Source organism: Callithrix jacchus, chromosome 5, assembly GCF_049354715.1.
Source record: "Callithrix jacchus isolate 240 chromosome 5, calJac240_pri, whole genome shotgun sequence".
In the NCBI taxonomy this organism is placed as follows: domain Eukaryota; kingdom Metazoa; phylum Chordata; class Mammalia; order Primates; family Cebidae; genus Callithrix; species Callithrix jacchus.
In genome coordinates, this window is record NC_133506.1 from 144,115,724 (window position 1) to 144,131,998 (window position 16,275).

At 36.9% G+C, this 16,275-nt stretch overlaps 1 protein-coding gene across 11 annotated transcripts in view; it reads left to right on the plus strand.

The window, feature by feature from the left end:
- The window catches only part of RNF17 (ring finger protein 17), a 157,988-nt gene that overhangs the window by 103,338 nt on the left and 38,375 nt on the right, over positions 1 to 16,275 (plus strand). For all 11 annotated transcript variants that reach the window (XM_078375187.1, XM_078375188.1, XM_078375192.1 and 8 more), the window contains 3 exons: positions 1,351 to 1,504; positions 6,141 to 6,256; positions 7,537 to 7,657. In XM_078375187.1, the coding sequence (XP_078231313.1) occupies positions 1,351 to 1,504; positions 6,141 to 6,256; positions 7,537 to 7,657 (391 nt within the window). The remainder of the gene's footprint in view (positions 1 to 1,350; positions 1,505 to 6,140; positions 6,257 to 7,536; positions 7,658 to 16,275) is intronic.

The window sequence follows — 16,275 nt, forward strand, 5'->3', positions numbered from 1 at the left end:
TAGGAAACTTTAGAAACTATTTTTTTTAATTATACCAGATAGCACCATTTAGTAAGAGAAAGCTCTGTGTTACTAAAGAATGCAGTCATTACGTAAACCCTACTGAATTATTATTGATTTAAGGAAGCATTATCAATTCACATTAAGATGGATGGTTGATTAGAAACTGGATATTCATATAATGCCAAAGTAACACCACATAAATTCTGGAGACTTAGTTATTACAAGGGCATAAACAGAACTACACACTGAGAGGGGTCAGGATCATCACTACAATCGGTGGATGAATTTAGCATATTAATAGTCATTAAGTACTAGGGCTTGAAGTATTGCAATCTGGGTGGGAAAAAAAACCACCTATGACACAGTCTACCAAAAAAATTTGCCTTGGATCCATCAAACCATTAGGAATAACTCAGCCTTTGGAAACTGCAGCAGCTAGACCTTACTCAGTGGAGAAATAAGCTAAATAACAGCATGAGGATATAACCACATAAATCCATAAGATGTGGGGCATTCTGTAGAGAAATAAGCTGGTTGTCTTCAATAAGACATGTTCATTAAAAGTAGAGGACTGTGCTGGGCGCAGTGGCTTACACCTGTAATCTCAGCACTTTGGGAGGCTGAAGTGGGCAGATCACCTGAGGCTGGGAGTTCAAGACCAGCTTGACCAACATGGATAAACTGTGTATCTACTAAAAATACAAAATTAGCCAGGCTTAGTGATGCATGTCTGTAATCCCAGCTACTTGGGAGGCTGAGACAGGATAATTGCTTGAACCCAGGAGGAGGAGGTTGCAGTGAGCCTAGATCATACCGTTGCACTCCAGCCTGGGCAACAAGAGTGAAACTCTGTCAAAAAAAAAATGTAGAGGACTGTACTAGATTATAAAAGTTAAGGAGATAACAATCAGAAGCAATATATAATCTTGGTTTGGATATGGGTTTGGATCAGTTAAGGAAAACTAAATGTGATCTAGATATACTAGTAGGAACAGTTACTGAAATAGAAAAAGTGAGAAATGATAGAAAAATGTGTGATTGTATGGTAAAGTCTAGTTTTGGTAAAAACAAATATACAGGGAGTGTATGTATATGTATCGAAAAAGATCTTGAAGATACACACTAAGTTATCTGATAGAATATATGTGACTTTATTTTTATGCCAATACAAATTTTCTATACTGGTTCTGCAATAAAATTTTGTAAAATAAATTACATAACACAGTAGATTTATATTCAATTCAGGTTTTAATATTTCATAATTTTAATGACAGTGCTTGTAATTCATTCAACATTTACATTTTAAGTTTCTGTGAAATAATAGTGCTTTATCCCTTTATTTGCTAGCTAGAGGCCATGGATTTTCTACCTCTATTGAAGACAATTGAAGAATTCTATAAAAATGAAGATGGAGAAAATCTGGAAATCCTCTGTCCACTTCAAGATCAAGCCTGTGTAGCTAAATTTGAGGATGGAATTTGGTACCGAGCAAAAGTTATCGGTAGGAGAATGCTAGTTGTTTCTACCAGGAAATGTTATACTTCAAAACTAATGTCATTTGTTGGTACCAGTTCAGTTGTGGAAGTGATATTATTTGATCTTACCATTTGCTCTGTCATCTCTCTTTAGAAAGCTAGTGATAATACTGAAAGGTGAAACTGTCTCCTGAGATTTTGTTTTGACTTGACTAGGACTTAACCATTGGGAATCTTGCTGGAAAACTAGTATAGATAGAACAAAGCAACAGAAATTAATTATTCAAAAACTGGTGAACTCTAGCTTTATGTTGACTGTTTGTCCCATGCTATTTTGATTGTCAAGGTACAAATTAAAGGTAAGTCCTTTGTGTTCTGTCTGTTTCCCTTCAATTTTAATATATTCTTCTTTCCTGGAAATTATTGACCAAACTGCTAGTTGTCTTGATATTTTTTTTCTACTTTTTCTATATCCTCCTTAAGTAATTGATTCAACTTATAATGGGAAGAATAAAAAATGGGATTGAAGACAGAAGGTTTATGAAAATGGAGGTATTAACAACAAAAATAGTAAAGTTTATTATTCTCCAGCATTGGCTAAGAGAGAACATAGACTAAGCCTTTGTGGTTTATGAAATTAGATATACCATAACCAGTTTAACCCATTGTGTTGTTCCTTTTACATGCTTTCTAGTTTGTAGATGTGTCTTTTTTTTTTTTTTTTTTTTTTATTGAAAGGGTGAAAGTCCAGGTACAGGCTCATACCTGTAATCCTAGTACTTTGGGAGGTCAAGGCGGGCTGATCACCTGAGGTCAGAAGTTTGAGACCAAACTGGCCAACATGGCGAAACCCCATCTCTACTAAAAATAAAAAAAAAATTAGCTGGACTTGGTGGCACATGCCTGTAATCCCTGGGAGGCTGAGGCAGGAGAATCACTTGAACCCAGGAGGCAGGGGTTGCAGTGAGCCAAGACTCACTCCAGCCTGGGTGTCAGAGCAATACTCTGTCTCAAAAAAGAAAAATTTTTTTTTTACTTCTCTGTTTTTATTTTCTTTCTTTTTTTTTTTTAGTTGGAGTTTCACTCTTGTTGCCCCGGCTGGAATGCAATGCCGCGATCTTGATCTTGGCTCACTGCAACCTGTGCCTCCCAGGTTCAAGTGATTCTCCTGCCTCAGATTCTCCTGAGTAGCTGGTATTACAGGCACATGCCACCACCCTCGGCTAATTTTTTTGTATTTTTAGTACAGACGGGGTTTCACTGTGTTGGTCAGGCTGGTCTTGAACTCCTGATCTCAAATAATCCGCCTGCCTTGGCCTCCCAAAGTGCTAAGATTACAGGTGTGAGCCACTGTGCCCAGCAATTTTTTAAAAATTTAGTTTGACACTGTTTAAAATGTTTTTTCCATTATTAAGGTAATGTAAGATCTTTACAAGTTACTCCTAATATGTAACCAGTTTTGTTTGTGTCAAAACTATTCTTTCATCCTGAGCTTTCTATCCTTCATTTTTCACCATTGATTTTAATTTTGTTAGTGGTTCGTGACTTGAACTAACTAAAAATTTTCAAATGTGGTTCTTATCAATGTCTTAGTCTGTTTGTGCTGCTGTAATAAAATACGACAGACTGGGTAGTTAATAAACAACAGAAATTAACTTCTCAGTTCTGGAGTCTAAAAAGTCCAAGATCAAGGCACTGTTTTATTGAGGGTTTAGTCTCTGTTTCCAAAATGGTGCCTTGGTGCTATGTCCTCTGATGCCGTAAGTGCAAAAAAGAAAGGCAAACTCCCTTCCCCAAGCCCTTTTATAAGGGCACCTAATCCCATTTATGAGGGCAGAGCCCTCATGACTCAGTCACCTCCTAAGTACTACTGCAATAGGGATTAAGTTTCAACATGAATCTTAGAGACAAAAGCATTCGAACTATTGCAATGAAGATACCACTGTATAGTTTGGTAAATATCTTTGGATCAAACAAAGGCATTTTTCATGGCACTAAGGACTTTGCAGCTGCTTTTCAAATTAGGATTATTGGCTTGAAAATCATATCTATTTGGTGAACAGTAAGGCCCATCTTGGGGAGGATGGAGTGTCCGTGGTGCTAATTCTACTTCTTCTTCTTCATTTCTATTAACATCAATTTTGGGGTGCTAATAGAAATGTATGAATGATTTGTTTGGCCCATTTTCCTGTGCCTTCTCTGGCCCTGTTGAACTCCACCTTGAAGATGATACTTGGATGAATAGTAGCTTGTTTTTTATCTGCCTAATTTAAAAGTTAAATATGCTGAAAAACACATTCCACTTCCCTCTTTGAAGGCAATTATTTTTCATTTTTTTAAGCTGTTTTGTTATTTACTTGAGTTATTTCTTCTAATAATATGTAATACTTAAGCTGACACTTCAGTTTTAGATATTACCTGTTATTCTGTTAGACAAGTTTTGGATCTCCATGGCCTTTTTGTCCTCTTTTTTCTTTTTTCTATAGTTGTATCACAGATTTTCATTAGATTCACATTCTGTGTGAATCATAATTATGTTCACTTTTCACTTGCTTCATTTTCTTTCCATTTGTGAGTGTATTTTTAATAGTTCAAAACAATTTTCCACATGATTAGACTTCTCAGATAAAATGTTAGTTTGATCTTTTTTTTTTTTTTAACCATGAAAACATCCTTTTTAAGATGGTCTTGCCCTGTCACATAAGCTAGAGTGCAGTGGAACATGATCATGGCTCACTGGAACCTCTACCTCCTGGGCTCAAGCAATCCTCCCACCTCAGCCACCAGAGTAGCTGGGACTACAGGCACTTGCCACCATGCCTGGCTAATTTATTTTTTGTAGAGATGGGTTCAAACTCATGGGCTCAAACGATCCTCCTGTCTTGGCCTCCCAAAGCACTGAGATTACAGGTGTGAGCCATCACATGTGGCCAAAAACACCCTTTATCTTCTCCAGTTGGTCTACTTGCCCTCTAGGCTTACCTACACATTTTTTATTCTGGAAATGTATTTCGGTTGGCCATACACGTCATTGTTCTCCAGTATTGGATCCCTTGTTTTCTGGATGCCATGTTTACCTCTTCAGTTTAATTCCCTTTTCTGTGTGGAGCCATCTTCCAGTAGTTTCCTCAGAGAACATAAATGGGGAAATTTGAGGCCTTCCAAGTCTGACTCTGTTCTTGTGATAATGTGGATAAAACAGTAACATTCTTTACATTACATTCCATATCCATCTATTTGTTTAAAACTAGATATCCGGCCAGTCCTGGTGGCTCACGCCTATAATCCCAGCACTTTGGGAGGCCGAGGTGGGTAGATCATGAGGTCAGGAGATCAGACCATCCTGGTCAACAAGGTGAAACCCCGTCTCTATTAAAAATACAAAAATTAGCTGGGCATGGTGGCGCATGCCTGTAGTCCCAGCTACTCGGGAGGCTGAGGCAGGAGAATTGCTTGAACCCAGGAGGCGGAGGTTGTGGTGAGCTGAGATCGCACCATTGCACTCCAGCCTGGGTAAGGAGTGAAACTCTGTCTCAAAAAAAAAAAATAGATTTCCATTCAGAGACTTTATGAAGAGTAAGAATCTAATGGCATTGGTAGAGTTGAGAACGTCCTTCTAGTTGGGGGATTCCAGTGGAAGTGCGGAGAGGTTCCCCATCTTTTGGCCTTATAATAAAACATATCTTCTCAATTATCATGGATCAGTTAGCCTATGTTGTTTGAAGTGTCATCTTGAATGAGTGCTAGTGCTGTGCCACTTGGTTCTACTTCTGCCAGGGAGCATGGAATACTGGACGTTTTTCCATATTAAAATGATATAAATGGTATTAGTCTTTAAATTTGAAAACCATGTATTTTTGAGTATTTTCAAAGAGGTTAGTGTGTGATAGGTCTTTGTTTAAAACTTCCGTGTGTTTGAAACTTCCAGAGATTTCTTTAAAGTGTAGAGACTAGACTGACATAGAGGTCTGTCTCTACCTGTTTTTTTGCAATATGACCCAAGTATATTTTTTCAAAATTTCACAGATATTGTTATATGAATGAATCTTTAGTTTGATTGTTGAATCTTTTGCCTTGTTTGATAACCTATATTGACAAACAAACAACAACCTGTATTAAGTGCTCACTTTGTACCTTGTGCTTTTTTAAATAGGCAAATCCTCTGAAAACATCTTATGAAATTAGATTATACTGGTATACCCATTTTACAGATGAAGTAATGAGGTTTAGAAAAAGTAACTTGCTCAGGGTAGTATCTTAGAGAGAATAATTAGCTTCCTTGAGGTCACACAGAATTTTAGTGTGATGGAGCTAGAGTTAACTAGTTAGTCTGACTCAAAGCCTAATTATTAACTTTTATACCACCTGCCATATGATTTTGTTACCCCGATTTTGGCTATCCTTTGAATAGCCAAAATCATATATTCATATCCTTTGAATATCTTAAAAATGCTAGTTTTTAATTCTTACAAGTTTGCATTATGGATGATTTCGAGGTTCACATATTTGAAATATTTTTTACATTTAAAAAAATTAGTAGTTAAGTTTGTATATTGAACCTAAAAGTATTCTAATCTAGTTGACTATAAACCAATCTAAATTTTTCTAGATAATTCTGTTTGCTTTCTAGGTTTGTAATTTCTGATTTCATAATTTTTCAAGGATTGCCTGGACATCGGGAAGTTGAAGTTAGATATGTGGACTTCGGTAATACTGCAAAAATAACAATTGAAGACATCCGTAAAATAAAAGATGAGTTTCTGAATCCCCCAGAGAAGGTAATCTATTTATTATGAATTCCAGAGCTAGAATATTAGCATAGTGGAATACAGAAGTATTTTTAGAAGCTATTGTCACCATAGAAATGTTAACTACCATTTTTGTCTAGTTTCTGATATAAGGACTATAGATAAATGTTGCTATGCTTACTGCTGAAGAAGTAATATGTATATCGTGGTAAATAACCATGTTAAAACATTAACCATGTACATTTGTGTCTTAAGTACTTGTTGGCAGCTTTTAATATATCATTTTGAGATCATATTTGGTAAGAGTCATAATCATGATATATCAAGGTAAAAATGCTTATCTCAGAGGTACTTTCACTGTGATCACATTTATGCTTAAGTATATATGTGTCTGCAGTAGAGAAGCCCGGGAGAATATGTAAAAAAAAAAAAAAGCCAAAAGCCCTGAACTTTGCTTATCTCTGGTAAGTAGTAGTATTCTGAAAGAAGGGTAAGAACAGGCCTTATTTTCTAATTATATGCCCTCTGTTGTTTTTAAGTCATGTTCTTCATTTTAGGAAATCATAGTATTATAGAAAAAAAACTTTAAAATACAAATAAGCAGACCAGGCTTGGTGGCTCATGACTGTAATCCCAATACCTTGGGAGGCCAAGGCAGGTGGGTCACAAGGTCAGAAGTTCAAGACCAGCCTGGCCAACGGGGTTTAGTAGAAACCCTGCCTCTACTAAAAAGATACAAAAAATTAGCTGGGCATGGTGTTGCGTGCCTGTAATCCCATCTATTCGGGAGGTTGAGGCAGGAGAATTGCTTGAACCCCAGAAGCAGAGGTTGCAGTGAGTCGAGATCATTCCACTGCACTCCAGCCTGGGTGACCGGGCGACACTCCATCTAAAAAAAACAAAAAACAAAAAAACAAAACCCCAAAAAAATGAGCAAAAGGGAGAATCACTCAATTATTGTTCAAGGTTTTTGTTATATATACTTCTAGATGAGTCTTCTGTGTTTTCAACAGTTATAGAATCAGACTATAAATCATCCTGTATAAGTAATTAATGTATCATAAGTAACTTTAATGAATGCTTGTTATTCTGGTATGTGAATGTACAACAGTTCATTTAGCCAAATTCTCTGCTAATTTCAATGATTTGTGTTTATACTTTTACAGACCCCTCCACACATCATTTATTTCTAATATGTATTAAATTCAAACATAAAGATTAGTTTTGTACACACTTAAATAAAACTTTAATTCCAAAAAGTAGGCAGAAATTGAATTTTTTTCTTAATGGTGGAATTGTCTCTGACACAGGCAATTAAATGTAAGCTGGCCTATATTGAACCATATAAAAGGGCAATGCAGTGGTCCAAAGAAGCTAAAGAAAAATTTGAACAAAAGGCTCAAGATAAATTTATGATATGTTCAGTTATAAGTAAGTTCCATTTTTACTTGTTATATAATCACATATAATTTTAAATAAGAATAACATGAATAACATTTATCAAATCTTAGAATAAATTCAGTGTGCCCATCAGTAGTAGTGGTGAGAGATACGATTTATTGAGAATTAGATACAATGGAATTATGTCTTTTGTGAACTCTTAAAGTCATCAGGGCAAAAATCACAATAAAGTTCAAGTCATCCTTGACATGACCCCTTGAAAGCCCAAAGCCAGGAATTAACTTCTTTTATTTGTTAGCATTTTTGCTAGTGCTCTGTCCTTGTCTTTGACATAGTAGATGCTAACTTTTAATTTCCAGGAAAGAGGGGAGGTGGGACATGATTGGTAAATAGTTGTCGATTGCTGTTTTTGTCTCACTGACTTAAGCAAATTCAACTGTGGGTTCTCAGCATATTTTGAACAAAGTTTTTCGTTTTTTGGAGCAATTGGGCCCAAAACGTAATCTGACCGTTAGCCCACAATTTTGTAACCTAACAAGTTCTGAGAATCAAAAGTTCAATAGCAAAATTTGTTCTGAATTGTCATGAGACTATATATAGTCTTTATCTCTTTTGTAATGAATATTCATATTTTACTTCAAGATAATGTTTGTTTGTGGGCTGCTGCCCCAGACTCTGCTTGGGGTATTAGATACATATACAGTATAGGGGCCAAGTTGCTTCTCTCAATTAGAATTCTGAATTCTGAAACATGCCTGCCCCAAGGGTTTTAGATAGGGGCATTGGGAATCTGGTTTGTTTTTTTGTTTTTCGAGTCAGGGTCTTATTCTGTCACCCAAGGTGGAGTACGAAGCTGTGAAGAATGGCTCCCTGCAGCTTCAACCTCCAGGGCTCAAGTGCCCTTCCTGCCTTAGCCTCCTGTGTAGCTGAGACCACAGGCACACGCCACCATGGCCAGCTAATTGTTTTAAGTTTTTTTGTAGAGATGGAATCCTATTTTGTTGCTTAGGCCAGTCTCAAACTCTTAGGTTTAAGCAATTCTCCTTTCCCAGCCTCCCAAAGTGCTGGGATTACAGGTGTTAGCCACTGTGCCTGACCAGGAATCTGTTTTTTATCTGGTATTTTTATCAGTTCCAAAGCTGTAACACACACTGACTGGGTTGGGTTTAATGAATATATGTGCAGGATACCTGAGACTGTGTTTTACTTAGTATAGATGTATAGGATTTTCAGGGGTAGTTTTTACTGTATCCAAGTCTTTTATCATAAGATTATTGGACTATCCACTGTGAGGCTTTGCTGAAGTTGCTTATCAGTTATGGCCCTGCCCATCACTGGTTCCTCCCATACTACCACAGTTGATGCTCTCTGGAAAGTGCCACCTCCTTTCAGGAGGCTAACCAGCACAAAAATAGAGCATTAAACCACCAAAGCTAAGAACCCTCATGGAGCACATTGCAGCCCACTGCTACCTTGACCAGAACAGTCACTGGTATCCATAGCTGAGAGACCCTTAGGTGGTTCACATCACAGGACTCTGTGCAGACAACCTCCAGTACCAGTCCAGAACAGGATAGACACTCTTGGTGGCTAGGCCAGAAAGAGACAACAGTCACTGCAGTTCAGCTCATAGGAAGCCACATTCATAGGAAAAGCGGGAGAGTACTACATCAAGGGAACACCCCGTGGGACAAAAAAAAAAAAAAAAATCTGAACAACAGAAGGATACCAGAATACCAACTCTGGTAATATGACAAGACAGGACCCTACCTCACCCCCTAAGAATCACACTACTTCTCTGGCAATGGATCCAAACCAAGAAGAGGTCTCTGATTTACCTGAAAAAGAATTCTGGTTAGTTATTAAGCTAATTGGACGGAACAGAAAGATGAAGCCCAATGCAAGGAAATCTAAAAAAACAATATAATAAGTGAAGGGAGAAATATTCAAGGAAATAGGTAGCATAAAAAAAATAAAAAATTCAGGAAACTTTGGACATACTTTAAGAAATGTGAAATGTTCTGGAAACTCAGCAATAGAATTGAACAAGTAGAAGAAAGAAATTCAGAGCTTGAAAACAAGGTATTTGAATTAACCCAATCCAACAAGGAAAAAAAGAACAAGAAAATATAAACAAAGCCTCCAGGAAGTCTGGGATTATGTTAAATGACCAAACCATAGAATTCTCTTCTTCCTCAGGAAAATATATTTGGGGGATTAATCGAGGAAAACTTCCCCAGCCTTGCTAGAGACCTAGACATCCAAATACAAGAAGGACAAAGCTTGGAAAATGTATTTGGGGGGATAATCGAGGAAAACTTCCCCAGCCTTGCTAGAAACCTAGACATCCAAATAAAAGAAGCAGAAAGAACACTTGGGAAATTCAGCGCAAAAAGATCTGTGCCTAGGCACATTGTCATCAAGATACCCAAAGTTAAGACAAAGGAAAGAATCTTAAGAGCTGTGAGACAAACACAGGATAAACTACAAAGGAACACTTATCAGATTAACAGCAGACTTCTGGACAGAACCCTATAAGCTAAAAGGGATTGGGGCCCTATTTTCAGCCTTGTCAAACAAAACAATTTGTCAGCCAAGAATTTTCTGTCCAGCAAAACTAAGCATCATATGTGAAGGAAAGATACAGTCTTTTGTAGACAAACAACTGCTGAGAGAATTAGCCATTATGAAGCCACCACTACAAGTACTGCTAAAATTTTGGAGCTCTAAATCTTGAAACAAATTCCAGAAACACATCAAAACAGAACCTCCTTAAAGCATAAATCACACTGGACCTATAAAACAAAAATACAATTTAAAAGCAAAAACAAAAACCAAAAAAAAAAAAAAAAAAGGTCACAGGCAACAAAGAACATGATAAATGCAATGGTACCTCACATTTCAGTACTAACATTAAATATAAATGGCCCAAATGCTGCAGAATGGATAAGAACTCAACAACCAACCATCTCCTGCCATCAGGAGACTCACGTAACACGTAAGGACTCACATAAACTTGAAGTAAAGGGGTGGAAAAGGCATGTCATGCAACAGACGCCAAAAGTGAGCAAGGGTAGTTATTCTTAGATTAGACAAAACAAACTTTAAAGCAACAGCAATTAAAAGAGACAAAGAGGGACATTATATGATGGTAAAAAGCCTGTCCTACAGGAAAATATCATAGCATTAACCACACATGCACCTAACACTGGAACTCCCAAATTCATAAAACAATTCCTAATAGACCTAAGAAATGAGATACACAGCAACACAATAATAGTGGGGGACTTCAGTACTTCACTGACAGCACTAGACAGGTCATCAAGACAAAGTCAAAGAAGCAATGGATTTAAACTATACCTTGGAACACAAGGACTTAAGAGATATATACAGAACATTTCATCCAACAACTGCAGAATACAGTCTATTCAATAGTGTGTGGAACTTTCTCTAAGATAGACCATATGATAGGCCATAAACTGAGCTTTAATAAATTTTAAGAAAATTGAAAGTATATCAGGCACTCTCTCAGACCACAGTGGAATAAAACTAGAAATCATCTTCAAAGGGAACCTTCAAAGCCATGCAAATACATGGAAATTAAATAACGTGCCTGAATGAGCATTGGGTCAAAAATAAAATCAAGATGGAAATTAAAATATTATTTGAACTGATTGACATAATGATGCAACCTATACAAACCTCTGGGACACAGAAAGGTAGTGCTAAGAGGAAAGTTCATAGCCCTAAACACCTACATCAAAAGACTGAATCAAGAGCACAAACTGACACTCAGAGGTCACACCTCAAGGAACTAGAGAAACAAGAACAAACCCAAACCCAGCAGAAGAAAAGAAACCAAGATCAGAGCAGAACTAAATGAAATTGAAACAAATAAACAAAAAATAGAAAAGATAAACGAAACAAAAAGCTGGTTGTTCGAAAAGGTAAATAAAATTGATAGATCATTAGCAAGATGAGCCAAGAAGAGAGAGAATCCAAATAACCACACTAAGAAAACAGGAGATACTACACTGTCACCACTGAATCAGTGTAGTATCATTCAAGGCTGTTATGAACACCTTTATGCACATAAGCTAGAAAACTTAGATAAATTCTAGAAAAATGCAACCTTCCTAGCTTTAATCAGAAAGAATTAGATATCCTGAAGAGACCAGTAACAAGCAGAAAGATTAAAAGGTTAATTTAAAAACTACCAGCATACACAAAAAAGTCTAGGACTAAGCAGATTCACAGCAGAATTCTACAAATCAAAGAATTGGTACTTTTGACACTACTCCACAAGATAGAGAAAGAAGGAACCCTCCCTAATTCCTTCTATGAAGCCATCATCATCATCATACCAAAAACCAGAAAGGACACAACCAAAAAAGAAATCTATAGATCTATATCCTTCATGAATATAGATAATAAAATTTTTAACAAAATACCAGCTAACCGAATCCAACAACATATCAAAAAGGTAATCCATGATCAAGTGAGTTTCATACCAGGGATGCAGGGATGGTTTAACATACACAAATCAATAAATGTGATCCACCACATAAACAGAATTAAAAACAAAAATCAAATAATCTCAGTAGATGTAGAAAAAGCATTCAACAAAACCCAACATCCCTTTATGATTAAAACTCTCAGAAAAACCAGCATACAAGAGACATACCTCAATGTAATAAAAGCCGTCTATGACAGAACCACAGCCAACATAATACCAAATGGGGAAAAGTTAAAAGCATTCCCTATGAGAATTGGAACAAGACAAGGATGCCCATTCTTAACACTCCTCTTCAACATAGTACTGGAAGTCTTAGCCAGAGCAATCAGGCAAGAGAAGGAAATAAAGGGCATTCAGATCAGTAAAGGGGAAGTTAAACTGTCACTGTTTGCTGATATGATCGTTTACCTTGAAAACCTTAAGGACTCCTCCAGAAAGCTTTTAGAACTAATAAAACAGTTCAGCAAAGTTTCTAAGATTAATGTACACAAATCAGTAACTTTTTCTATACACCAGTAGAGATCAAGCAGAGAATCAAATCAAGAACTCAACCCCTTTTACAATAGCTGAAAAACAAAAACAAAAACCCTTAGGAATATACCTAACCAAGAAGTCAGAAGACCTCTACAAGGAAAACTACAAAACACTGCTGAAAGAAATCATAGATTACATGAACAAATGGAAACACATTTCATATTCATGGATGGGTAGAATCAATATTGTGAAAGTGACCATGCTGCCAACAGCAATCTACAAATTCAGTGCAGTCCCAGTCAAAATGCTACCATCATTCTTCACAAAATTAGAAAAAATAATTTTAAAATTCATGTGGAACCAAAAAGCCTACATAGCCAAAGCAAGACTAGGCAAAAAGAACAAATCTGGAGGCATCACAAAACTTGATTTTAAAGTATACTGTAAGGCCATAGTCACTAAAACAGCATGGTACTGGTACGAAAATAGGCACATCGACCAATGAAACAGAATAGAGAACCCAGAAATAAACCCAAATACTTAGAGCCACTGATCTTTGACAAAGCAAACGAAAACAAAGTGGGGAAAGGACACCCTTTTCAACAAATGGTGCTGGGATAATTGGCAAGCCACATGTAGGAGAATGAAACTGGATTTTCATCTCTCACCTTACTCAAAAATCAACTCAAGATGGATGAAAGGCTTAAATCTCAGACCTGAAACGATAAAAATTCTAGAAGACATCATTGGAAAAACCCTTGTAGACATTGGCTTAGGCAAGGATTTAATGACCAAGAACCCAAAAGCAAATGCAATAAAAACAAACATAAATAGCTGAGACCTAATTGAACTAAAGAGCTTTTGCACAGCAAAAGAAGCAGTCAGCAGAGTAAACACAACACCCTGAGTGGGAGAAAATCTACACAATCTTATATATCTGACAAAGGACTAATATCCAGAATCTACAACAAATTCATATCAGTAAGAAAAATCCCATCAAAAAGTGTTCTAAGAACATGAATAGACAATTCTTAAGAGAAATAAATGAAAAAATGCTCAGCATCACTAATGATCAGGGAAATGCAAATCAAAACCACAGTGCAATACCACCTCTCTCCTCCAAGAATGGCCATACTAAAAAACATCAAAAAACAGTAGATGTTGGCATGGATGCAGTGAACAGGGAACACTTTGACACTGCTGGCGGGATTGTAAACTAGTACAGCTACCATGGAAAACTGGAGATTCCTTAAAGTTCTAAAAGTAGAACCACCATTTGATCCAGCCTTCCCCCTACTGGGTATCTCCCCAGAGGAAAAGAAATCATTGTTTGAAAAAGACACTTGCTCACACATAATTATAGCAGCATAATTCACAATTGCAAAATTGTGGAACCAACCCAAATGCCTATCGATCAATGAGTGGATAAAGACACACACACACGGTATAATACAACACAGCCATAAAAAGGAATGAATTAACAGCATTTGCAGTGATGTGGTTGAGAATGGAGACTGTTATTCTAAGTGAAGTAACTCGAATGAAAAACTAATCATACATTTTCACTGACATGTGGAAGCTAAGCTATGAGGATGCAAAGGAATGGACTTTGGGGGCTTGTGAGGAAGAGTAGGAGAGGGGCAAAGGATAAAAGACTACAAATATGGTGCAGTGTATATTGCTCGAGTGATGGGGTGCACCAAAATCTCACAGATCACATTAAAGAACTTATGTAACCAAATACCACCTGTGCCCCTATAACTTAATGGTAAAATATTTGTAACAAGCTTTTAATCTATGCTCATATAACTCTTATAACTGGGTTAATATAGAATGTTGCTGCTGGTAATGGTTATCGTTTTTTTTTTTTTTTTTAAGAATCATTCTGACTAGCAGCTACCAGCTGGAAAGGTGTAGGCATATACTGATCTCAGTGCATTATTTTAGAGATGTTTTCTAAAGAAATTTCTCTACCATATTTCAGATACTTATTGAGCAATTTCCCTGTGCAGTGTACCATCAATAAGTAAATAGACACATGAGACATGAGCCTTACATTCAGTTAACTCCCAGTCTAGTTTAAGAAATAGATCTGATAAGAATTAGATTTGATTTGTCCTAAAAAACACAGGGACAGGAAAAAGTTCTAATTAATTGAGGGTTTTTTTTTTTTTTTCATCACATATTAGGGATCTTTAATAAGATCAACATGAGCCACCGATTCTTGACAAGGGTACCAAGAAGTTTCATTGAAGAAAGAATATCGTCTTTTTTTTAAAATGTATTTATTTATTTTTATTGCATTTTAGGTTTTGGGGTACATGTGCAGAACATGCAAGATAGGTGCGTAGGTACACACATGGCAGTGTGTTTTGCTGCCTTCCTCCCCTTCACCCACATTTGGCATTTCTCCCCAGGCTATCCCTCCCCATCTCCCTCCTCACTGTCCCTCCCCTATTCCCCCCAATAGACCCCAGTGTGTAGTACTCTGTTCCCTGTGTCCATTTGTTCTCATTTTTCCTCACCCAACTATGAGTGAGAATATGCGGTATTTCATTTTCTGTTCTGTGTCAGTTTGCTGAGAATGATGTTCTCCAGATTCATCCATGTCCCTACAAAGGAGACGAACTCATCATTTTTGATTGCTGCATAATATTCCATGGTGTATATGTGCCACATTTTCCCAGTCCAGTCTATCATCGATGGGCATTTGGGTTGGTTCCAGGTCTTTGCTATTGTAAACAGTGCTGCAATGAACATTCGTGAGGCCAACAAACATGAAAAAATGCTCATCATCTCTGGTCATTGGAGAGATGCAAATCAAAACCACATTGAGATACCATCTCACACCAGTTAGAATGGCGATCATTGAAAAATCTGGAGACAGATGCTGGAGAGGATGTGGAGAAATAGGAACACTTTTACACTGTTGGTGGGAGTGTAAATTAGTTCAACCATTGTGGAAGACAGTGTGGCGATTCCTCAAGGCCTTAGAAGTAGAAATTCCATTTGACCCAGCAATCCCATTACTGGGTATATATCCAAAGGACTATAAATCGTTCTACTATAAGGACACATAATTGAGGGTTCTAGACTGAATTTTTGTTGTTTTAAACTTTGTGCCATTTTTGTAAAAGCTGTAAACATTTGCAAATGATCACTGGCCTGAGTTAACTTTCATGACTTTCATTACCTTGGTCCTCCTGGAACTTAGTTTAGTTCCATAAAATAAGAATAGAATAGAACACTTCTTCAATGAATATATATTTTTTAATATAAAAGCTTCAAACTGATTTCTTTATATAATGGCATACATAACCTAAAATTAAATGTTCACTAATTTGTGTTACAGATAACACTAACAATTCATTTAGATCTTTACCTCCTAGAAACTATCACATTATTCTACCAGAAATGTCGTGCATGCAAATGAAAGAAATTAAGTTTCCAATTTTTAAATAATTGCCTCATTTAGGCCGGCCGTGGTGGCTTGCACCTGTAATCCCAGCACTTAACTTTGGGAGGCTGAGGTGGGTGGATCATTTGAGGTCAGTAGTTGGAGACCAGCCTGGCCAACTGGTGAAACCTTGTCTCTACTAAAATATAAAAAAAATTAGCTGGGTGTGGTGGTGCCTGTCTGTAGTTCCAGCTACTCGGG